The sequence below is a fragment of the Scleropages formosus genome, chromosome 3, assembly GCF_900964775.1.
Source record: "Scleropages formosus chromosome 3, fSclFor1.1, whole genome shotgun sequence".
NCBI classification, from domain to species: Eukaryota; Metazoa; Chordata; class Actinopteri; order Osteoglossiformes; family Osteoglossidae; genus Scleropages; species Scleropages formosus.
In genome coordinates this window covers 21,058,615-21,084,302 of record NC_041808.1, presented here as the reverse complement: position 1 = coordinate 21,084,302, position 25,688 = coordinate 21,058,615, and the positions used below count along the sequence as shown (strand labels likewise).

The window sequence follows — 25,688 nt, the reverse complement described above, 5'->3', positions numbered from 1 at the left end:
CAAAATAAAGCAATTTTTGGAAAAACAAGAATATACAAAGTTTGTTTTAAGGAAGGGGGTGCGGTGGCGCAGTGGGTTGGACCACGGTCCTGCTGTCCGGTGGGTCTGGGGTTCGAGTCCCGCTTGGGGTGCCTTGCGACGGACTGGCGTCCCGTCCTGGGTGTGTCCCCTCCCCCTCCGGCCTTACGCCCTGTGTTTCCGGGTAGGCTCCGGTTCCCCGTGACCCCGTATGGGACAAGCGGTTCTGAAAATGTGTGTGTGTGTGTGTGTGTGTGTGTGTGTGTGTTTTAAGGAATATGTATGATCGTACAGATCTGATCTAATCCGGAAACATTTAAAAAAACATCTTTTTTCGAAGTAACAATATATTTTAGTAGTTACTACATTTATTGGTTTTGGAATTCTGGAATTTAATACAAGCTTTGTTCACTGACTGTTTATTTGCTGAGAGAAAAAGTAACAGCAATATTCTATTCATGCCATTTTCCAAGTGTCCAACATATATTGGACAGAACTAGCCCAAATCAGGCCATATTGTACTCAAACAGCTGGCTCTAACTATAGCCTTAGTTAGGGTGATTTAAAGTTACAATTTTTTTCTCGGTATGATTACACATTTCATTATCTTCCACACTGAAGAAATGATGTTATAATACTGGTGTCATTTTTTACTCTCTCTCTCATGTTCCATTCATATACTGCTGGAACTGAGAATAAATATGATAAAATTTAATTTCAAATTAAATTATCTATAAATTATATAGGATATGATATACTGGATTTATATTCTATACATATACTGTATATCCATATATATGTCCTATTTAATATATAGGATATATACACTATATACCCAATATATAGGATACGATATTACTGTTATTAATCCCTGCAGCAAAATTTACATGCAACAGTTTGGCATGAAATAAAATAACTAATAATATAAATAACTTAAAATAATAGACAGACATACAACAAAGTGTTAAAGTACTGCATAATAAAAATCAAAATAAACCGTGAAATAAAAAATGTCAAAATTCTTTACAGGTCACAGGTACACCAACCAAGAGTGAAAAGACCAGTCCAGTGCAATGACTTAGGTACTCAATGCACCTTCCTGCATCACTGTGTTGAGGAGCTAACAGGCACTTGACTGCTGTGATGGAGGAGGGTGACTGTTTCCAAGAAGGACTTCCAAAAGCACCTCCTTCTGCACCATAAATGGACAATTCAGTGACTAAAGCCCCCCTCGTGGAGGGGATGTGAGCCTCTGTCTATAATGGATACTAACTTCCGCATCATCCAGGCTTCCGTCACTGCCTATACTGGTTCGGGGGTCAGACTCCTGACACAACCTGCTGTCTTCACCAGCTTGATGAATCTGTAGGTCTCACCAGCAGAGATGTTTCCCCTAGCACGCAACAGCATGTTGATATGCACCCATGGGTACTTGTGGGAGTAAATGACCTCCATATCTGTACCCTCAGTGGTAACCAGGCGCAAGGGTACTGGCTCCTTCGTCTGGTTGCTATTGAGCTGGAGATTGCCAACCTTACACCATGAAACAAAGTCCTAAGTGAGATCGTCACCTATCTCTGTACATACAACAACTGCAGAGTCATCTTCTGCTAGTAATTCAGCTCAGACTTGTACTGGAAGTTAGGAATGTAGAAGGTGAAAAGGAGTGAGGCAGTACACTGGAGTACACCCGTCATGTTTACCACAGTGTCGGAAACACGGTCCTGAAGCCTGAAAAACTGTAGTCTGTCTGTCATGTCGTCCAAAATCCAGTAGACCATAAGTGCATCCACGGTCATTTTGAAGAGCTTATCCCTCAGCTGGAACAGCTGGATGGAACTGATGATACTGGAGAAGACAAAAGTCATGACCTGATTCCCATGAGGCCTGGTTGGGAATAATCATTGTGGAGAATGTAGATGACTGCCATCATGTCATACATGGGCATGGTAAGCAAACTGCAGGGGGTCCTGGTGTCTCACAGGAAGTTTAATGCAACGAAGCACCAACCTCTCAAGGGTTTTCATAATATATGATGTAAGAGCCACTGGTCTGCATGATTCAGGTCACAGGTTCCACTTTCCCTAGGAACCAGGATGTCTTCCAAAGCAGTAGCACTTTCTGCAGGGCCTGCAAGAGGCTGAAAAGGTATGTGAGGACACGGGACAGCTGGTTGGCACACTCGTTGAGCACCCTGGGACCGGTTCCATCAGAACCCACAGCTTTGCCAGTGTCTAGTTTCATAAGGTCTTTTTTCCCCTGGTCTACAGTGATGGGTCAGTGGTGGCTGGGCACAAGTGGGCATCACAGTGGAGTCATTGAGCGTAGTACTGATCGACTGGGATGGGCGGCATGAAAGGCCCCCCTGTGTGTTTGTGTGTCCACAGAAGAGGTGGTGGAGGCGAAGTCCATTTTGGTCACTTCGTTTACCGGCGTTTTGAGAGGAAGCCGGGAGATTGGTGTGGGCACCACTGAATGAAACCTGTTGAAAAACTGATTTGGCTCATTTTCTTAATCCAGAGCGCCATCAGTCACCTCCCCTACAGGCTGCCTAGGATTTTACCCAGGTCCATAAACATCCCCTCAGGTTGTTATCCTGGCACTTCCGTTCCAGCTTCTCTGTAGACGCACTGCACTTCTCGCGAAGCCGTTTTCATCTCTCGCTCCACGTCCTTCAGCCCTGTCCTGTCCCCGCCTCCGAATGCTCTCTTTTTTATTATTCTGGGGCCGCTCAAGTCTTTTTTGTGATCCATATATCTAAATGAATGAATGAAAGATCGAATGAATGAATAAATGTGTGCACGTGTTTCGGTCTGTCTGAGTTTGTGTTTTCCAACTCTAATTTACACTATATCATGTGGCCTTTTCTCCAAGATGTGCACGGTAATTACACTGCAGTAACGTACACAGCTTCTAGCATTAGGTAATTATATTTGGCCCTCACCTGATCACTCAGCGCTCCAGCCCTAATTAGATATGTCACACACACTCCCTCGGTGAGCCGCCGCATGATGATGACCCAACCCCGACCGATGCTTCTGAAATAAATCGAGAACTTATTACGGGATCAAGAGGTGTTGCCGTACTTGAGAAACGAAGTGAAAGAGTGAAGCTTCGTAGTTGCCCTTTCCCGCTTACTTTCACTGTTGAAACATGTGCCCCTCTTGATGTCGTAGGTCTTAGGACAAATGGGTGATGTTTTTTCTTTTTTTTTTGTGAGCTGGTCCCTATGCAGAGAGGAGATTAAAGCAATCTGATTACAAGTGTCACTCTAGTCTGGAGGTAGCAGCTGCGCCCGCGTCGCCATGTAACGCTCGCGCCCACCGTTTTTTTGTTTCCGCCGCTCCTTTGCTCCTTCTAGATGTTTGTTCAACTTCTGTTTTCTCCTTCTGAGGTAAGCTGCTTTTCTGATGCGCTATATGTGTAGCAGCAGTGCACACTTTTGTTTGTTAAATAGGGTCAGGTTGTGTGTTTGTTGGGGGGTCAGGGGAGGGGTTCCATGATAAAACAATATCCGAAATGTTATCAGAACTGTTTGTTGCCTTGAAAACCAGCCCGTACAGGGCAGGGGGTCCATATGCTGCGGTGTAATTCTGCAAGTCCGTTTTTATTTTAGTGCAACGGACTTTAAATCTGTGACTTTTTAAAATTTTTTTATGTCGGTAATATTTTTCTACGTTGAATACATACTAGTATGTAAATATTCTGGTTTTGTGTGTTCACCAGTGTTGGGTGTTTAATATTGTATTTCCATAGAATGACCTCAGAGGTTTTAGTAGCTAAATATTGTAGTACAGTAATGTAATTTTGATTAATTGCACTATTGTATAATGGCACTGCATGATTTCTTTTTTTTTTTTTTTTTTTTTTTTGAATTGTGGTTGTTGTTTGTAAAGCCAGTTCATAATGGCATGTTTGTGTTAATGTAACTAGAATCTTCCGAGGGAGCAGACTATTACCAGTGTCCCTCCAGAGAGGGGGCATTGACCCTGTCTCTGTTAGAGCCTGTATTACTGCTTCAGCAAATGCAGCCTGAGTCATTAGCCCCGGGATGGGGACACCAGTGCCATATGGTTATTCAGTTTACATTTACATTTATTTCTTTAGCTGACACTTTTCTCCCAAGCGACTCAGAGTGTTAAGCTATTCTTGGTGATTTACACATTTACTAGCACATAAACTAGCGCACAAGCCTGAAGGAGAAAAACTCACATCTGGCTCCTCCTTTAATCATAATTACACTAAATAAACCCACTAATGCTGTGTTACTTATGTGAGTATTTTCAGGTTTGTGACCGGCTGGTGACCCCACCCTGGGGTTAGGCAAAGAAGCCATGGACACGATCGGCCAGATCCGACTACTGCTGTGGAAGAACTGGACTCTGCGCAAAAGACAGAAGGTAGAGCTAGCTGCTCAGCTGCTTCACCCTTCCTTCGCTCGGCCTTTTGCTCCGTCAGAGGTGACAGGGACTCTCGGGACTGTCATCTTGTGCAAGTACTCCACGCGGGTATCACCCCACCCTTGACTTATGGGGCCGTTGCAGAGTTTTTTACAGTACCCCGTTGTGGAGGCTGAGGGGTTAGGCAGCACCTAACTGGGGACTGTGGTCTCCAGAAAGACATTGCAAAGCGTTGGAGATGCTTTCATGCTGCACCTCTTGACCAAGATCACGCAGACTTGGACGGGGATCCAACGTGGGGGCCCATGCAGTCCATGTAGCCATTAAAAAGCTACTAAACTGTTTCCACTGAAAAATTTTGAAGTTGAGCGGAAACAAGTTTTCAGGTGATAAAATACCCGACACTGCAGTTTATTTACCCATGTATTCATTGATATAAGTACAGTAATAACCAACCAACCAACCAATTTCAAGAACTACTTGTCCCGAGTGGTGTCGCGGTGAGCCGGAGCCTATCCCGGAGTCATTGGGCACAGGGCTGAAGGGGGCCACACCCCACACGGGACGCCAGTCCATCGCAGGGTAAACACAGTAATGGTTATCAAAAAACATAACAATCCATTTATCAAATTAGCCTTATAAATGTAGTGTTTGTCAAAGTGTTTTCAATGAGCATTGGGGAGGAAAATGTAGAGACCAGGCTGCCTGCTGCAATGCAGTATTTATTTACTCACAAGGCAGAAAGAGGGTACATCCCAAGGGAATGATGGGAAATATTGCCTATTTGGGCTATGGACTTTGACTCCTCCAGTGGGGGCTAATACCCCCAAGCCTGCCTGCCCAGATAGAGGTTGGTTCTCACCCCATTACTGGTGTGAACCTTTCCCAGATATCTATGGCATTTAACCCACCTGTCATAAAGGTACATGCAATGCATCCCGTAGATGTGCAAACAACACCAAGAAACACATTACAGATGAACAAAGAAAGTATGTGAATATAAAAAGACTTTTCCATTATGCAAATTAGCAGTCCAACTAAATGAAGCTCAGTTCTTTCTGGACGCAACTTTACAATTTCAGATATTTTACAGAACATATCAGTGCGGACCCCTTCCCCAGGAATCAGGATGAATAAGAACAATTGTCTGATCTTCCTGCACAGATTCGTTTCCTCGCTGAGATCCTGTGGCCGGTGGCATTGTTTATCGGTCTGGTGTGGCTGCGAAACGCTAACCCATTATACCAGCAACATGAATGTAAGCTTTTAAAATCACGTTTTCACTCCTCAGCCATCTTCCTCTGGCATCTAAGTTACTATAGTGTTGCTTTTACTGTAGCCTTGTAAATGTTCCTTTGCGTCGCTCTTCCTAAGAAAACTGAACAGATTTAATGTGGAAGCTATTGTGTATTGAGTGTTGTATAAACTCAGGGTTAGGTGCTAGTGGACCACCTTTAATAGTAACGTGGGTTAGGGTTCGGTTGGCCGGTGATGCGTACCAAAAAGAGCGGGAGTTGTTGCTTGCGCGTGGTTCAGTAAATAGAAATTAGAAAATATAATCCGTAGTGTCTTGTCTTTATTCGTTTTCCGGTGTAACGAATACGCCAGCAAAATTCAACAGAAACATAGTGTTTCTTTATCCCGGTATTACTTCTAATGTTATGATAAAATATATCTAACTTCCTTTTTCTCAGTCAGTGCCAAAGTGCTTTTGAACGAACTCATGGAATAAATTTAAAATTAACGCATAATGTGAATGAATACCTTGCCACTACCGTGTTAAGGCTCTGCCACACCTTTCTTCCTGTTTCAGGCCATTTCCCCAGCAAAGCAATGCCCTCTACGGGGATTCTGCCCTGGATCCAGGGCATTTTCTGCAATGCCAACAACCCCTGCTTTCGGTACCCCACCCGCGGAGAGTTGCCTGGTGTTGTCTCCAACTATAACGGCTCCATGTAAGCGGACTGATCCCAAATCTTATTCAAAGAAGTCTCTCGCTGCTGATGTATCTGATGTAGCGCAATCCCAGATCTGCTGGCCCGAACACCTTCCTTGGCACGCTTCCCTGGGCAGCGAGCAGAAGCAGAAGGTAGTGTGCAGTAATTAAGGAAACTGAATTTACGTCAGCGGCCCAGGAGAGGCTCTGCTGTCGTACACTTCGGCGAGGTGCAGATTGTTTGCTATAGTGTAAATATTTGTCATTGTGAATAAACAAAATGTGGTAATCGGAGGATTCTTTGTTCAAAAATATTTACTAACCAAATAATCTGCACAACACACACGCACGCGCACTGTCCGAAACTGCTTGTCCCAAGCAGGGTCACAGTGAGCCAGAGCCTAACCCGGCAACACAGAGCGTAAGGCTGGAGGGGGAGGGCTCACCCACGACGGGATGCTAGTCCATCGCAAGGCACCCCAACTGGGACTCGAACCCCAGACCCGCCAGAGAACAGGACCCGGCCAGACCCGCTGCGCCACTGCACCCCCTCTATCTGCATAGCAATCATATGCAATTATTACTATGTATATATAATATAATTATTAAACCAGTTCAGTATCAGCCTAAATCCTGGAAGCGTCAGGAGTTGGTTTTGCATCCCATATCATTAGGACATTATGGAAGTTTATAATCATTGACTCTATGTACATCCTAATAGTGGACAAAAGACACTGTTTTGGCTACGCGGCTGACAGGTACTTGTTTCTTTAAATGCAGTCATGTGCAAAGTTGTCCCGGTTAGTGTATTTTGAAGTGACTCGTGAGCACATAGTGAACTAATAAATTTGTAAAAAACATTTGTTTTCATATATAAAATACTTCTTTGACAAAATGAGCCTAGTTAAACCTCTAGTTAAATACATTAATATAAAATGGCTGATAACCTTATTTTGTAATAAACTAGAGAGTATTACTAACTCCTACATTCTGCAAAAGTGTTGCCCATGTTGCTTTTGCTAATATGGGCAAACTAAGCAGTACCTTAAAACTAGAATTTATGAGCATAAATGTTCAATTAGACACAAGAATTTCAGCGTTAAGTAGATATTTTAACAACGTAATATGAATCATGCTCTACTTTAGGGGTGGAAGTTGCTCATGCTGCATGATGTGGTGGAGATTGAGAAAAATATGTCTTATAAGGAAGATTGGTCCTTTCATTTTCTGAAACAAATTTCCCTCAGAGAAATTCTAATGATAAATTAATTATTATGGAAAAAAGCATCTGCAAAATGAATATGTGTAAATGTTAAATATATTATTACCAACAATATATATAGTTTTTGTTGATGCTCTCTGAATTGTGCATGTCAAGCATTCAGCTGTGAAAAGTGATTTTCAGCAGTAGTGTCCAGTATCACGTTCTCTATTTGTCTATACACTAGTCCAGTTCCATTCTTCATACTCTCTGCAGAAGGGTGTGTGACAGTGATGCATCCACACATTTGATCAAAACAAATGTTTTGTATTTGTGTTACTGATTTCCACCACCGATCTCTAATTTTCCTGTGTCTCTCCGCACCTCCATCAGTCTTGCCCGGTTCTACGCAGATTCCCAAGAGCTGCTCTTCAATGACACCGAATTTCAACAGCTAGGGAGGCTGTGGAGAGAGCTGTCCACCATGAGCAACTTCATGGAGACCCTACGGAACAACCCGGGCCTTGTCTCAGGTGTGGGAAGGAACACATTACTTCCTTCTCCATTCTCATGCTCAGTGTTGCTCGTTGTCCTATGGTAAAGTGGAAACATGTCTCTGTGAGCTTCCTTCTTTCCCATTCTCCATATTAAACATCTCAGTCACCAAGCTGACCACAGGCATGGCTTCTGTACCAAAAATATAACCACAGTAACTGCAAAATGGGTCTTCGATGGCCGAAAGCAGAACTCCCGATGATCAGCACGCAGGTTGTTGTTCAGGGCGGTCCACTGCTTGAGGAGTCATGTGTGATGATCTCCTAAGAGGACTGCAGCTCCTTTGTTGGTGTGTTCACAAGGACAGAGTGGTGCAGCCTTAGGGAAGCTAGGAACAAAAGGATGGGGAAAGGGGACATCTCCCTCTTTGTCTGTAAAGTTCACTGACGTGCTCCGTCCTCTGTAAACAGGACATGGGGTGACGGCAGGGCCTGTGGGTGGAGGGCAGACACTGATAAAGTCTTTTCCAATGCCCTGGACATCCAGCCATGACAGCAATCTCTTTGAAGACCCGTCTCCTGTTTAATGGACCTGAAAATGTCATAAAATTCACTTCCCTTAGTAAACATCCAACTGTTACTTTGTATTTCTTTAACCACACTTGCAAGCATTTCTTTCTTATCGTTTTTGTCTGACTGGAAGAAACACTGAAGTCCTCATACGGTGTTATTCCAGAGCTTTCCTTGAGCACTAAAAAGGACTATGAATCAGTCTGGCTGCCACTCACATCCTGCACTGCTCCCTTTCTTGGATATATCCTGAGTAGTAGAGGTCCCGCTTATCTTCTGTTCTCTGTCCAGGTCGGGGCCTGAAAGTCGAGGACATTCTCAAGGATGACGAGACCCTCACGTCCTTCCTGTTGAGGGACGTGGGCCTATCAGACTCGGTAGTCCACCAGCTGGTGAAGGCCCAAGTGCGCCCTGAGCAGGTAGACACCATCATCCTGCTCACGTGTACAAGTGGTACAGCTACTTGGTTCTTCGCATTTCTGTAGAAGTGGTACACAAAGGCACTAAGTATAGTAATGCGTTTATTCATTTAGCTGAGTCTTTTCTCCAGAGCAAGTTACAGTGTTAAACTGGTTACAATGATTTACAACTTTATACAGTTGGGAAATTTTTCCTGAACAAATTTAGGGGAAGTACCTTGACCAAGGGTACTGCAGAAGGAGGTGAGATTCAAACATGAGAATTCATGTACACTGAGACTGACATCCTTTGGCAGACAAGGATGAGAACCCACATGTGGAATGCAGGAGGGTGTGTACCAAGTCTAACATTTTCAGCTCAGGGGGGAAGTGTACACAGCGTAGCCTCTGGGTTGGATAACCAAATAACCAGCCTGCTTGGTTCCAACAGGCATTTATTTCTGCAGTTTCTTTGTTTCATTTTGTCATTTTTCCAGAGTGTGTAATGCCTTTGTTTTAGAATAAATCACAGTTTCAAATAGATGAATTCAGTCCTAGTGGTATTATTGCCCTGCTATGAATATCTTTTGATTTGAGTCCAAGGCCCTTCATATCCACATGTGACTGAACAAAGGGCTGGATGTGAATCACTTTCATCTGTGTCTAGGACTTTGCTCACCAGAGAATGGGACAATGTATGGAAGGAAAAACACACGCTCACCCTTTGGTCCCCAAGAAAAGCACAATCCAAAAAAGCAGGAGCAGTTTTCATCATTAAACCTTTCCAAAGTACTACAGAGCTTTCACCAAGTCAGCCTCCTTGAACTTTTCCATTTCACTTGTGACTACGGTGGGATAAATCTGACTGGGGGACTCCTTGGCAAAGAAACACTGGTCGCCTTCCTGTCTATAGCACACCGCAGTCATACTTGGCTGAAATAATCACTGTCCACCTAGGGCTACGGTGGAGATGTGTCTGGAACATGTCCTTGGTGTCCATGTGGATGTGGGAGTCTCGGGTCTGTCACTTTCAGTTCTGAATAACAATGCCAGCAGGATGGACAGTGTCCCTGTGCAGGTTTTTCTGGCTGTCCTCCTGGAAGGGGGCTTCCATGACTGTTTAGTGGCTATAGAGTAGTGGGAAAATACCTGGCTTCCTGAACTCACCTCTCTCATAAGTCTGTCTCAGTCAGCTTCCCCCGCAGCTCTATCTAACACATTAAAAACCAGCTGAACTTCACAAAGAGCTTAACTAGTGTGTTTGTGAGTATGTGAGTCACTGTGATTTAATGCGTTTATTGTAAAATGTGTTTCATTTAATCAAATGAATTCAAAACGAACGCAATAATTTACTTTTGTCTTAGAAATGTTGGTGTCCTTTGTCTACACATAATGTGCTTTTGCGAAATGCTGTCTGCAGTACTTGTTGGCAGAGATTTAACCATTTCAGTGTTTCTGAGTCTTTTAAAGTGATAAAAAGTTGCAAGGCCAACTAACCCTATTGCCAATGACTTACGGAGATGATATATGAAAGCTTTTGCCCTCTCCTGTTGCCAGTTTGCCTATGGCGTGCCGGACCTCACCCTGAAGGACATCGCCTGCAGTCAGAGTCTGCTGGAACGCTTTATCATCTTCCAAAGCCGTCGAGCGCTGTACACTGTGCGCAATGCCATGTGTGCGCTCTCCCAGCAGAAACTACAGAAGATTGAGGACAAGCTGTATGCCAATGTGGACTTCTTCAAGCTCTTTAACCTGGTCAGTAGGCTATACATGTATATCCCCTGTACCCTGACTTCTCCAAGAACCCATGCACTGTGACTTTGTGGTATTTTACAGTTGCATTTATTCCTTTTGTAGACACCAAATTGACTTACAGTAATTATGAAATAGTATTTACCTGACACCTGACTTATGACGCTTAGAAAGCTACACTGAACTCCCTAAAATCACTGACCCGCCTATACACCAGAGCAGAATGACAAACACACAGCTGCACACAGCTGCACACACACACCCTCATACACACTGATCATCTCAAGTCTTTGTTTGTCAACATGTAGTCTACACAATATGAATATTTAGGATATTTTAACCAGTTTATAGTGAATTTACTATTGCCCCTATGTGATTCTTTAGATGTGAGTTCCACTGCTCAAGCATTTGTTGTCTTTTCTTTGGCCTGATGTAGAAACAGCACTTACATTTACATGTACATTTATTCATTTAGCAGATGCTTATCTCCAAAGTGATGTACATCTCATAGAAAATACAATGTGTGCATTATATCAGCAGGAAGAGAGACTTAGATGCAGACGCGTGATTCTAAAATAGTTAGTTTGTTACTTTCCACCATATGAACCAATGTACATCACACGAGTAGCTGCATAAAACTTCATCCAAATATCGACAATTCCTAATCACACACACACACACACTAATTGTTTTTTTAAATATATATAAACATTTACGTTACATTACAGGAGTAGCTGCGTAAAGGTTTATCCATTGTTTAACAGGCACGATCTCAAAGTCATAGTGCATGAACATTTACACCTTACACGAACTTAAGAGATCATGGGCGCAATGAGTCTGGAAGAGGTGAGTTTTAGGACCCTTCTTAAATGTGGACAGACTTTCAGCAGTCCTGAGTGAGAGGCGGAAGTCGTTCCGCTACAGCGGAGCCAGAGCCGAGAACCTCCGTGCTTTACTTTTCATGAGTGACTTAACTTGATGGGACACATGAGGCTGCACCTTAGGGCTATGCACTCTGCCTTCTCAGGCACAATACAGGACTATGATTAAATGGCGGTAATTAAACCAGAGACGCTCCAGCCGTCCCCTTTCCACCTGCACTTTCCAGCTGCCCTGGCAGTGCTGTATGTCCCTCAGGAAGAGCGAGGTGATCAACACGTGGGGGTTAACGGCCGAGGTTCCCTTGTCCTATTTCTATAATGGGATTAAAGGGAACAAGCCTCCTAGCACTAAGATGTAAAGGAGGCTGCCCGTTATAACCAGCTAAACTCGACTCTAGAGGAGAGACAGCTTTACAAGGACTGTGGATCTGCCCGTAGTCCCACACAAATGTGTGTAGGACAAACTTCTACTGTACTTCAATACAATGCAGCTAACATCTAGGCTTTTAAAAACTTTTTTTTGTATAATGCTCAAGTTTGTAACTATAATGATAGATGCGATTTATGAAGGACTCTTGGTTTCGCTGTTTTTCTATGTGTCTTGCTTTCATTCTGCAAATTAAATTTTTACAAACTGTTTCGGTTTTGCATGCTTGGTTCCCATTCGTTTTGAGCGTCCTGGAAGTGCGTTGATCCGCCTGAGCCAAACAATGATTTTCCAGGCCCTTTTCCCCTGCTGGTGAAAGAGCCAGATTCAGTGTTGCGCCAGGAATGTCACAGGAAGGATGTCTTATTTCAGCGTTTATGTCAGCCCATAGTGCTTCCTGAATGCTCACCCATTGTATTTTGAGCAAGTCGGGAGACTTTCTGGTTAGTCATTAATTTACTGGGAGTAGTGGCCCACTTTGTAAAATGGTGAAAAGGCACAGAACACTCTTCTTTTTGGGAAGAGGTCATGTTGTTCTTTTATAAATATCCTTATGTTGGGGGATTTCTTACAGTGAGGGATTTGAATCATGCCTGCATCCCTTCAGGGTAAATTCTCAGTGGTGAGCATGTGTTACATGTACTGTAGTTGTCTTAGACTGTCTAGAACCATCTAGCATGCTTGAGAAACTGAATTAAATAAAAGGTGTGAAGCTCTGGCATTGGCAGGCGGGGTCGTGTGAACTCCGGTTGTCCTGTTTCTTGTGATTGTTGCAGCTGTTTATGAGGCACTCACGTGAGCACTCTCCTCTTCCCAGCTGCCCCGGGTGCTCGACAACTACTCCTCAGGCATTGACCTGCACTTCTGGGGCCGTGTGCTCAATGCTGTGTCCGAGAAGCTACAAGAGGTACGCATTCCCCATCCTCCCTGGATCCTGCGTGGTCTGCTACCCTTATTTTTAGCATCCAGGAAGCTGTGGCTTCCTCTCGCTTTCGGCAAACGCAAACTGGAAGCCCAACACTGGCCTTGGTGTCAGGGCAGTTCAGAGTCTGAGAACAACTTTGCACTCCTACATATAGCTGTGGAGCAGTTTTCGCATATGCCTTGGGTTTGCTAACTCCAGGTGGGGCACTATTCAGGCATAGCAGGGAAGGGACGCAGCCGTGATCCCCCATTTGGTCCACGGTTTCAGGTGGGAGTCGTGGGGAGTGGGGGTTTCATTCTCTCAGAGCACATCCAGAGGACATCCCATACACATCCTGTAGGTGGGGCTCAATTCCCGGTTGTCGCTGGGTTGACAAAAGACCTCATTAGCCATGTACTTGGGAAAAGAGATTTTTGGAGAGCCAGTTGTTCCCTTGAAAGTATTTCTCAAAGGGCAAACTTGCCAAATGCTATTGACACTCCCTGTACCTTAAAGGAGTCTCCCCCCTCATGCGGAGGTGTGTGATACCACTAGACAGTGTTAAGTAGGTTTGTTAGACACTGCGTTGGCAGAATGTAAATGTGTTGCGTAGAGTGTTTGTGTAACAGTTCTGTGCTCCTTTGTGCGGTGTGAGAGGGTGGCTGAAGAGGTACCCCTAATGTAGTCACGCATTTAGTCCATTCAGGGTCTCTGGCAGGAACAGAAAAAACTTACTCTCCTGCTCCATCCATGTGATGTGTGAAAAGGGGGAATTGGACAGGTTTAAGACATCAGGTTTGAAATGGATGTTCCCACAGTTAGCAACAAGGAGCAGCGCTAAGGACCTGTTGCGGGTGCTGAGGTCCTTCCTGCAAGAAGGGGGTCCCTTGTCCTTCAGCCAGCTGATGAGCTCGGTATCGGACCTCTTCTGTGGGTACCCAGAGGATGGAGGCTCCCGGGTCTTCTCCTTCAATTGGTATGAGGACAACAACTACAAGGCCTTCCTGGGCATTGACGGCAGTAGGAGCCACGATCGCTACGTGTACGACAGAACTGCGAGTGAGTAGGGACGGCACTGGGGCCCACTCCGAGGTACTTTGGAAATGTAAAAGTACCACATCTTACACACCAGAACATTCACAAACAGCTAGTCTATTTACATTAGTTATTAGTGCTTCGGGATGTGCATTTGTTACTAAAAGGTAGGGAGGCATGTTACCGCAGTGGATAGCGTTGCTGCCTCACTGGTCCTGGGCTGCGTGCTTAAATCTGACTCGGTGTACGTGGAGATTGTATGTTCTCCATGTATTTTTGTGGGTTTCTTCTAGGTGCTCCTCTCATAGTCCAAAGGCACATTTCGGATGAATTGGTGACTCTAGATTGCCATAGGGTGTGTGTATGACTGTTATTGCCGATGCAACTGAAGTGAAATGCTCTGGTAAATAAGATATGGCTGGGTAAATGGACAAAACCACAAGTGATTTAAGCTAAATGACTGGATAGAAATGCCACCTATATGAGGAATGGTGCAAAAGTAAAGTTGCAAACTAAAGAAATCAAATGCTGATACTTACATTTACATTTACAGTTATTCATTTAGCAGACACTTTTCTCCAAAGTGACGTGCATCTCTGCAGGGGAATGCGATGACATTAATTAAAAATAAGGGATATGGAAGAGCTGAGGACACAAAGTTCTTGGTCATGTTTTCTCTCAACCTGTCCCATGTAGCTCCCTTTTGCAACACACTGATGGAGACCATGGAGTCCAACCCAGTCACAAAAATACTTTGGAACTCTGTGAAACCACTTCTGATGGGGAAGATCCTGTATGTGCCGGACTCACCTGCCGTGCGGCTGATCCTGAAGAGCGTAAGAGCTCCGCACATTCACACAGCGCTAGCTTACAGTCACGCACAAATGGAGCGCCCCCTATCAGCTCACTACCTGTCGTCACACTCCTGAGACAGACAAAAAAGCAGTTTGGGAGGGATTTTTAATTCAGAAACTAAAATAAAAAAAAAATAAAAATGACCTGCTTTCTTCATGTGGACAGTGGACACTGATAGCAGCGAGCATTTCGATTTCTTAAGTTTTATTACTTTGAATAGTTACTGTGGATGGGAACTGACAAAGTTGAAGGGCCCCTTGCTCACTTTTTAGCACCTTCTGCCTATTATTAATTTTAATCACACCCATTCAATGTAAATGCTTTATTTACAAAGTGCCATGCCCTATTAGTCACATGAATCCAGTTGTGCATTTAGTTAGATCTTCTACAAAGAACTTTTTTTGTAAAATTTCCTCCATATTTCACTATTTTATGCAATCAAACATCTTGGTTCACATAATTTAGCAAATATTTCGCAAAGTATTATTACTTAAAATAATACAGTGAAAATAATGCCCTCTCCTTCCATGGAGACTCCAGAAAGCCAGCAGGCCTTCGGACTGTGAGATGTCTGTGGGAGTTTTGGTCGGATGCTGGGGCAGTGACGGGTGTGTTGTGTGTACGTGTGTGTACCTGGCAGGCGAACACCACCTTCGAAGAGCTGGAGCGCCTGAGGAACATAGGCAAGGCCTGGGAGGAGGTGGGTCCTCAGCTGTGGGACTTCTTCCAGAGTGGCGTGCAGATGAACATGATTCGTGTAAGTCTGTTCAGCATTTTGTTTCTGATTTCTGATTTGTTTTTGATTTGTTTCAGATTAGTTTGTTTTCCTTTTTCTTATCTGCTTATCTTCTTATCTGCTCTTCCTTATCTGCTTAGAAAAATTGTTTTTTTTTTTTCCACCAAAATACATACCTAGTGCAGTATGTCAGATAAATTTATTGAAATTGGGCATGCTTTAATATTAGCTCTGTTCCTCTGTCTCTAGGACACCATTAGAAACCCCACTGTGAAAAACCTGATAGATAAGAACCTTGAAGGCACAGAATTTTCATCCAGAGACATTCTCAACTTCCTACACCATGGACCAGAAGAGGACCGTGAGGAGGACATGCCCAACTTCGACTGGAGAAATGTCTTCAACCTGACTGACCAGCTCATTCGCATTCTTAACAAATATGGCGAGGTGAGCAGCAATACAGCTGTTGTGTGTCTTATGTCCAGACATGCTATCCAAGGGGATACAAGCAAGGTGTCTCTTTTTGGTCACAAGGGCAGTCCCTTGCCTAGTGCTTCACCTGCTGTTTTGATGATTCAACTAACTCATGAAACTGCTGCACCTCCTCTTGTTTGGTCACTACATCAGGTTGCAAGCTGATGGGTCTCTAAACGTGGACTGTCTGCTGCCACTGCACTCAATCTTTATTAATAACAGTATACTTTTCAGGTCTGATATGAAATATCTAGCTTTTTTATGTGGAAGCAGTAGGTGGCATAGTGGTTAGAGCTGCTGCCTTTCACTCAAAATAAACAGGAATTAACCCCCTGATGTCACTGTAGTACACTTGATCAAGGCACTTGAATTGATACGGTAAGAATTTCCCAGCTATATAAAAGGGCAAACAACAGTAAGTAACAATGTAAGCTGCTTTGGAGAAAACGTCAAGTGTAAATAAACAAATGTGGATTTAAGATGTATATGTGTCATTAGCTTCACACTACAGTAAAGTGCTACTGAAATGCAGTTAGTTTTGCTGCAGGGTTGAAATACAGATGGTGAAAAGCAGGACACGTGGCTGCTGTTATGCAAACCCTACAATGGGATGCTTTTACACGTCGCTCTGCAGCTAAGCTAGGGCCAAGTTGGGAGCTGCTATTAAGTACTCTGATCCAGCCAATGGGTTCTATTTCGATAGCAGTCATTACTCTCACACATTCCCCCCCAAACTGATTGGCATGGCCATGTTCTAGAGCTACTGTTGTGGGCACTGCAGCCTCCAGGCCCCAGACATGCTTGTTTTTGCTTTATTGCAGTGCATTGACCTCAACAAGTTTGTGGGCCACACTGACGAGGACCAGATGACTCACCAAGCACTCTACCTGCTGGAGGCAAACAAATTCTGGGCTGGCCTGACCTTTCTAGACATGTATCCATGGACTGCCAAGGTGCCAGCTCATGTCAAATTCAAGATTCGCATGGACATTGATGCCGTGGAGCGCACTAACAAGATCAAGGACAGGTATTTCCACACCAAAGTCCTTAGGAAGGTTGGTTTATGTTAGGGACAGCTGGAAGCATAACGGTTAGAGCTGCTGCCTTTGGACCCAAATGTTACAGATTTGAATCCCACCTCCAGTTGTAGTGGCTTTGATCAAGGTACTCAACCTAAGTTGCTCCAGTAAAATTACCCAACTACAGTATATAAAGGGGTAAATAATTGTAAGTATCTCAACATTGTATATGGCTTTGGAGAAAAGTGTGAGTTAAATGAATAAATGTCAACATTGGGAGTTTGCTGATCCTGACCAAACACTGATGTGTGTTATTGTTCTTAAGAAGGTTTAGTTATGCCCACATTAAGAGAATAGAATAGGTTAGCATAATTGCTGTCAAGTTGAACTTGACCCATAGCGACCACTAGCCTGGTTTTCTTGGTAAAGGAGGTTATGGCAATGGTTTGCCATTTCCTTCATCCACCAAACATCTGCATTGCTGACACAGGGAGAACATACAAACTCCACACACCCTGAGCCAAATTGGAACCTACACCTATGCATAGCCCAGGTGCTGTGAGGCCGTGGCATTATCCATCATGCCACAATAGCCTAACTCTAAGCTAACCTTAAAATTTGTTTGTTACTGTTATATTGTCCAAAGAGTATCTTTCAGGACATCAGATAGGTTCTGTTTTTGTATATATGAATGTTGTAAGAAATGAATACATAAAACAATATGGAAGCTGCAGTAATTTTCAGAGCCCACACCTTGTTAGATGTAATCTCTGACATCCCACCACACTTACATCTAGTGGTGGAAACCAGGAAGGCAGAATATAGATTCAATGAGGGAAGAATGTGGCTGTGAATGAGGACGATACCATTGTGTTCTTCCAAGCGAGGGGGGTGGGTTGCCTTAGGCACTTATCCCATTAAAAGTTGATTGAAGTCACAGTTCATTGAAGTCACAGACACCATTTATTCTCACAGTTCCACCTATTGCTTCTTCTTCCAGGTTTGTCACTGAAAACAAACCCCCAAGTGTTTCATTCATCCCACACGCAAATGGCAGCGGTTGACTTGTTACAGAGATGTGTTAAATCAATGGATTTATTAAAGTGTCTTTGCAGTATAGGAGCATTTTTGACAAAATGAGGCCACTTTTCAAAACGGTATAAGACTGGAAACTGAGCAGAGGACCAGAATGTTTTTAACAACCATTTAATAGACACACTAGTAGAAAGAAATAGCATAGTGTTCTTGATGTGGACAAAGCATGGCCTCCCAGACAAATGTGAAGTCAGAGCCCAGTGAGACTCACTGGGCTTGAGGAAAAGCATAGGACACATGGATTTGGATCCTGAACTAACTCCCTTCCCTCACACCCCCATGAATAGTTCCAGTGGGAGAGCTGATGTATGTAATTGTCTCTAACCTCCCTGTGTGGTTCCTCCTTTCCTCCCCTGCAGATACTGGGATCCTGGCCCTAGGGCAGACCCTGTGGATGATCTGCGCTACGTATGGGGTGGTTTTGCCTACCTGCAAGACATGATAGAACATGGTATCCTCAAGCTGCACACGGGCAAGGACTGGCCACTGGGGGTCTACCTGCAGCAGATGCCATACCCATGTTATGTGGACGACCTGTGAGTTGCATGTGCCGACAAATTTAAAAGCACACTAAGTGCTGTAGTGGTTAAGGAGGAGTTTACGGTATACACATACCATGACATGTATCTTGATTTGCTTCAGAAAAAAATCAGAAATATCAAGCTATTTAACATACATACTCTGTTTAAATGACTTTGGTTAACTTTAATAATCTCACTCAGGCTTGATCAGTCTGGTGCCAGCTTTAATCCTGGAACTGGTGGGCTTTTCTTTTCTGTCCTGTTTGCAGCTTCATGCTGACGTTGAACCGCTGCTTCCCCATCTTCATGGTGCTGGCCTGGGTCTACTCTGTTTCTATGACTGTGAAGGGCATTGTGCTGGAGAAGGAAATGCGCCTCAAGGAGACTCTGAAGGCTATGGGTGTGGCCAATGGCGTCATCTGGTACACCTGGTTCATTGACAGCTTCCTCATGATGAGTGCAAGTACCATTCTGCTCACTACCATCATCATGGTGAGTGCAGGTTCTCATCATCCAGTCAGTGCATAATAATCCTATATCATTTGATCAGCACGCCCTCATTAGTGCCCTCCTATTTGTGCTCTTCTTATGAAACAGCAGCGGGAAATACACCCAGCCCTCATATACTTGGGTCCACAGCTGTCTAAACTTACAAACACAACTGGCCCGAAGTCGATAAGTAACTCAAATTGTTGGTAGGTTCACCCCCTACGTCACAGTCAATAAAGCTTTCGTAATATAGCTTAATCCTTCAATTTATTCATGGCTCAAATTCTGTTAGAAACATCAGATGCTAAAATCACAATGCTAAAATTAAAAAGAAAAATGCTGTTTGAATTTATTTGTTTGATTTTCATTAATATTTCATGCAAGATCTCAGTGTTCCTATTAGTTATCTATCCTGAAAACTTCACAAATGAGGCAGGACAGAACAGAGATGGAACATCAGTTTGTTTAATATTTCATGAACATGAAACATGATTAAAGCTGACTACTTTAAATCAACTGAATATATAAAAGAACTCATCTTCACAACCTTCTGCTCAAATCCTACTTTACACACAAGTAATTGTGCTGTTACGCACAAGAGGTGGTAGAGAAAGGCTGGTGAGTTACAATGTAATCACATGGGGAGAATGAATTAAAAACTGTTTGACAATTAAATGCCAACTGCATGTCTCATAGTAAACTTTAACAAAATTGGTCCAATGAAGGCCGACAATGCTTTGTGTTAACATATTTGTCAGAATGTGGTTAATTTAAGTTTGTGGTCCAAAAAAATTACCTCTATTTATTTGCTCTGTAGTTTCTATAAAATTCTCAACAATAATAAATGAAAAAATATGCTATCTGATATTTGTCCATGAAGTTGCTCACTTTTGCTCCCCTTCCCCAGCAGTGCGTTTTGCTGACTTCAAATGACAGCAAGTCAGCAAGGCTTTTTTTTTCACTCAGCAACAGAGAAATTCTCAAAAAATTCAAAAGTGAAGAAAATCCACTTCAAAATAAATAAACTGTAAAATCTTCAAAAATTTGTAGCTTGGATGTTCTTAACACTAGGTATAACTGTACACTCATCACTTGCCTGACAGAGTTTATTTTTTTCATGAAAACACTGCATGAATAATCACCGCATCAAATCATCATTTTTATTACATTTATAAAATATCTTAGTATTATCATTGTCATCCATAAAAATACCTTGTATTCTGTTATTTTAAAATTAGGTGACATATTTTAATTCCAGTTAGAAGTTATTTTATTTTCACTAAGAAATAAAGGCAATTCCACTTTCCTACAACGGTAATGACCTAACAGTAATCACCTAAGAAATGAAGAATAGCTGTACCCAAGGAATGGGTCTACTGTATTGGCCAAAAAAAGAAATTAATTGCATTGGCTTCTGCTAGCTGAGAATGAAGTAGTGAACAGGCACTGGAAAATGAGCCTGTGATAATAAAGCAAACTCAGGGTACCCACTCTTATGAGGAAAGTATTTTGGGTTCTCGGGTAGAATAAATATTTGTTGATGCTTGGATTTAACAATGTTATACAGTGTGTCAGCATGACTTTTCATGGTGCTGTTCGGTAAGCAACAGTTCGGTTTGCTAACTTGACTGCATTTTATGTGCATTACCCAAGATGAATCTGGAATTTATTACCTAACATTTACCTTCAGCTAATGATGCCTCACCCCTATTGTTTTCCAGCTTGGGAAAGTGCTGAACTACAGCAATCCTATAATCCTCTTACTCTTCCTACTGACGTTCACTGTGGCTACCATTATGCAGTGCTTCCTCATGAGTGTGTTCTTCAACAAGGCCAACTTGGCAGCAGCCTGCAGTGGCATCATCTACTTCACCCTTTATCTACCCCACATCCTCTGCTTTGCCTGGCAGGAGCGCCTCACTAAGAACGTGAAGATCATGGCTGTGCGTCACTCTATATTGTAATATAGATCATATATTGGTATTTGTACAAATATCAAATATTTATTTCAACAGCATTTCTTTTAAAACAGTGCCTGCTACCTTAATGATAGAGAAAAACATACCTTTTGTCAATTCTGACTTCCAATTTAATTTAAATTCTTTAATTAATAATTATAATACATTTTGTTCCAGTCGCAGATATCTTCCAATGATCAGTATCAGTTTTGTAAAGCATGATGACTGGTGGTTGTCTTTTCTCAGAGTCTGCTCTCCCCGGTGGCATTTGGCTTTGGAACAGAGTACCTGTCTCGGTATGAGGAGCAGGGCCTGGGCCTGCAGTGGGACAACATCAGGACCAGCCCATTAGAGGGAGATGAGTTCTCCTTCTTCACATCTATCCAGATGATGGTGTTTGACATCTTCCTGTACGCAGTGCTGGCTTGGTACCTCGATAATGTCTTCCCAGGTGTGGGGCTGTCAAATTATTATTATTATTATTATTATTATTATTATTATTATACAGTATAAACAATGGCTTGAAGTGGTTGTAACCCTCTGTTCTTCCCTATAGGCGAGTATGGTATTGGAAGACCATTTTACTTTCCATTTCAGCCCTCATACTGGCATGGGCCAAAACACTTGCATGCAGAGAAAAGCGATGTTGGTGAGTGATTTTCAACATCTATTAATTTTCTTAATATATTTTAAAAATTAAAAGATACCTGAAATGTCATGGAAAACCACCCATTCTTTTATAACAGAACACCACCTACTGGAGAAAAGCACAGTGACCCCAGATGATTGCAATGTGCTTAGTGTTCTTGTACTGTTTTCCTCCACTGTGCAGTCATCAAGCCAGATCCAGAGAAACAGGAGAAGCAGGAGGATGTGGAGGCGGCAACAAAGTTAGAAGTCAAAGGCTCCAATGAGTTGGATAAGAAGCCCTGCAAACACCAGGACAAGCGGGAGAAGCTTGAGAAAGAGAAACAGGAGCAGCTTAGGAGGGCTGAAGAGCAGAATCAGAACAATGAGAACAACATTGCAGGTAAATGAAGATACAAGTAATGATACTGGTGTCAAGTGTGTTGGTAATGGTAGCCACACACACACACACACACACACACACACACACACACACACACTGTCTGAAACTGTTTGTCTCATACGGGGTCGCGGAGAACCGGAGCCTAACCCGACAACACAGGGCGCAAGGGGACACACCCAGGATGGGATGCCAGTCTGCCGCAAGGCACCCCAAGCGGGACTCAAACCCCAGGCCCACCAGAGAGCAGGCACAGGCCAAACCTTCTGCGCCACCACATCCCCACTTAAGTAACCGTCTGGAGAAATTGTACTTTACAGAGTAAATTTGGTTTTTATTCTTTTTCTCCCACTGGTCAGTTTTAGCCTGCCTTTACTTCACTCACGAGCTGCAGAAAAGAATAATATAAAAAATGTTTAATATGAATAAAATGTATCTGATGACAGTTCTTGGACTCTGTATACTTCAATATGTTAAGAATAAGTTTTTTTTTTTTCCAAATTCTTAATTATATTTTAGCTCATATTTGGAAAATTGGGACATCTCATCATATTATACATTCAGAGCAGCTGGGATGGCTATTACAAACACTGCTGACAAAAAACATAATGTAACCAAGCAGAAACGAAGGAACTGGTCAATGTCACACACATAGTGTTTTATTAATATGTAGTAATAAACCAATTCATGAATGGGTGGAAAGTCTCACAGTCACATTCTCATTTTATTTTTAGGTCTCTCTTCTGCTCTAGCAATACTTCCATCTCATCATGATGTGATGGACACTCTGATGGCTGGCCATCTCTCTGTTACTGTTTTACTTCTCCAGTAAACTGCTACTTTGAGCCGGATCCAGCGGGACTTACTGTGGGCGTGATCATACAAGACCTGGTCAAGGTATTTGATGGAAGCCCTCGACCAGCGGTCAACTGCCTGAACATCACCTTTTACGAAGGACAGATCACCTCATTTCTGGGCCACAATGGGGCAGGGAAAACCACAACGATGTATGTTGATGCAGAAGGTTCTGTTCTCTATCTTTTGTTCCATAGTTCTGCCACACAGCTGAGCATGGCGTGTGACAGTGAATCACTGATCTTCTCTTTCCTTCCAGGTCAGTTCTCACAGGCTTGTACCCTCCTACCTCAGGGACGGCTTACATTAACGGGAAGGACATACGCTCAGACATGGACTCCATCCGCCTGTCCCTGGGAATGTGCCCCCAGCACAACATCCTGTTCCGCCAGTAAGCCTGCTCAGTCATCACACATAGGGATTTAAAGGACTTCATGGCCATATCCTAGAAAGCCATGGGATATAACTCACTAAATATCTCTTGTCCAAGGATTGTGATCCTGCATGAATGATGAATGAATGAAGGAATGAAACTTTATTAATTTCCGATGAAAATTCACTTTGGTTGTAGCAGCATGCAATACAACATTCATACATACACGCATATGACATCTGTACACATACATACATATGTAAAGTACTGAAACATAAAAGTAAATAAAACTTGGCAAGTAAAATAAGTTTAAAAAAGTTAACAAGTGAATGAACACACACATTGTCTGAAACCGCTGTGGGGTCATGGTGAGTGGGAGCCTAACTTGGCAACACACAAGGCATAAGGCCAAAGGGGGAAGGGACACACCCAGGATGGGACTCCAGTCTGTCACAAGGCACCCCAAGTGGGACTCGAACCCCAGACCCACTGGAGAGCAGAACCCAGTCAAACCCACTGTGCCACTACACCCCCCCCCCAGTGACTGAACAGTCACACATATTTAAATACAACCAAAGAGGGGCAGGGAGAAGGAACACACAGATACAGAGAGCGAAGAACACAAAAGACAAGAAACATGGATGCAACCTGTTTTACCAGTTAAATAATGACCAGGTTGGTGTATCGTCTCCTCTAACAAGGTACAGTAGAATGTGCTTCTGCTTGTTAGAGAGTGGCTGCATGGCCTAAGGATCTGTCCCGGCTCTTCTCAGCCTGACGGTGGAAGAGCACATCCTGTTCTACTCAATGCTGAAGGGTCGACAACTGGCTGCAGCTGTGCAAGAGGTTGAGGACATGCTGGAGGACCTGGGGCTACCGCACAAGCGCACTGATGAGGCACAGAACCTATCAGGTGAATCAGTAAGGAGTGCTCTGCATCCTGGGCAGCAGTTGGTACAGATTCGAGTATGCGGATCTCCAGGTACAGGTTCACACGTTTCAGTTGCTGTGATGGGATATCTTACATGAAGGTTCCTAACCTTGTTTTACATGCAGGGGGCATGCAGAGGAAGCTGTCTGTTGCCATGGCGTTCGTGGGTGGCTCAAAGGTCGTCATTCTGGATGAGCCCACATCTGGGGTAGATCCTTATTCGAGGAGATCCATCTGGGACCTCCTGCTGAAGTACCGTTCAGGTACATGTTTGTCACCAGCTGCACAAAACAAGTCATACATTACTCATAGTAGATAATAGACTTGCTCCACGAACAGAATTTTTAATACAGTACTTGATTTTTTTACTAAGAAGTAAATTCAGACTCTGAATGCATTCTATAAGAACCTTTTGATATCTGTGTTTCAGAAAAACAGAATAACAATACTTTTAAAAGGTTGACATTTTGGTAGGTTACTGTTCTTTACTAGGATCTGACCTACACTGTGTTCCATGAATGTATAATAACCACTGGTAAAGCCTGGATGCACTGGTTTTGATAAATAATAACCACAGGAACACACTACCACACTACTTCCTTTCAGGCCGGACAGTCATCCTGTCCACCCACCACATGGATGAGGCCGACCTTCTGAGTGACCGCGTGGCCATTATCTCTCAGGGCCAGCTGCACTGCTGTGGTTCTCCACTCTTCCTCAAAAGTTGCTTTGGTGCAGGATTCTACCTCACATTGGTGCGTCGCATGCAGGACCAGCGGCAGCGGAAGAAGGAGGTGAGAAGCTGGGCTCTGTGGTCACGTTTCCTTTCCCAAGCAGCGCTGAAGAGGACTAAGGCATTCCCCTTTTAGGTCACAGGGACAGAACAAGAAGAGTAGCACCAAGATGACATTGCACTGTGATCCAGCATGCGCCCATGTATGAACTTACAGTTAATAGGTTCTTTAGTACAACATTGATGTTCTGGGGTGGCCACTGATTTTTGTTTGCTTGCTAGTGTGCATGTTTTTGCATGCCTTTGGAGATATACCTCACTATGAGCCTGTGTCTTCTCACCGTCCAACCCCTACTACAGAACCAGTGTGACTGTGCCTCCGAATGTTCCTGTACCTGCTCCACCTGCACCAAATACAAAGATGAGGCGCAGACTCAGCCACAGATCCTGGAGCGAGCTCTGGACGGTGAGGCGTTAACATAGAGAGAGGCATGAAGACAGAACTTTTCAAAAAAGTGTCATGGGAGTTTCACATTTCTTTTTGTTCTGCACAAAGCTAGTTTGGGAGCAAAATCTCTGTGAATGTTATGATACATCTGGATCTTT

At 43.4% G+C, this 25,688-nt stretch overlaps 1 protein-coding gene across 1 annotated transcript in view; it reads left to right on the top strand.

Moving 5' to 3' along the window:
- The first annotated feature begins 4,352 nt into the window (after nt 1-4,352).
- abca4b (ATP-binding cassette, sub-family A (ABC1), member 4b) overlaps nt 4,353-25,688 on the top strand; it is a 39,147-nt gene continuing 17,811 nt past the window's right edge. The window contains exons 1-24 of the mRNA XM_029250158.1: nt 4,353-4,418; nt 5,583-5,676; nt 6,232-6,373; nt 7,949-8,088; nt 8,911-9,038; nt 10,575-10,772; nt 12,895-12,984; nt 13,800-14,040; nt 14,713-14,852; nt 15,512-15,628; nt 15,857-16,054; nt 16,903-17,108; nt 18,555-18,731; nt 18,986-19,208; nt 20,927-21,148; nt 21,410-21,614; nt 21,720-21,812; nt 21,996-22,193; nt 23,020-23,197; nt 23,305-23,436; nt 24,192-24,331; nt 24,475-24,612; nt 24,956-25,143; nt 25,443-25,548. Coding sequence (XP_029105991.1) covers nt 4,353-4,418; nt 5,583-5,676; nt 6,232-6,373; nt 7,949-8,088; nt 8,911-9,038; nt 10,575-10,772; nt 12,895-12,984; nt 13,800-14,040; nt 14,713-14,852; nt 15,512-15,628; nt 15,857-16,054; nt 16,903-17,108; nt 18,555-18,731; nt 18,986-19,208; nt 20,927-21,148; nt 21,410-21,614; nt 21,720-21,812; nt 21,996-22,193; nt 23,020-23,197; nt 23,305-23,436; nt 24,192-24,331; nt 24,475-24,612; nt 24,956-25,143; nt 25,443-25,548 — 3,760 coding nt within the window. The remainder of the gene's footprint in view (nt 4,419-5,582; nt 5,677-6,231; nt 6,374-7,948; nt 8,089-8,910; nt 9,039-10,574; nt 10,773-12,894; nt 12,985-13,799; nt 14,041-14,712; nt 14,853-15,511; nt 15,629-15,856; nt 16,055-16,902; nt 17,109-18,554; nt 18,732-18,985; nt 19,209-20,926; nt 21,149-21,409; nt 21,615-21,719; nt 21,813-21,995; nt 22,194-23,019; nt 23,198-23,304; nt 23,437-24,191; nt 24,332-24,474; nt 24,613-24,955; nt 25,144-25,442; nt 25,549-25,688) is intronic.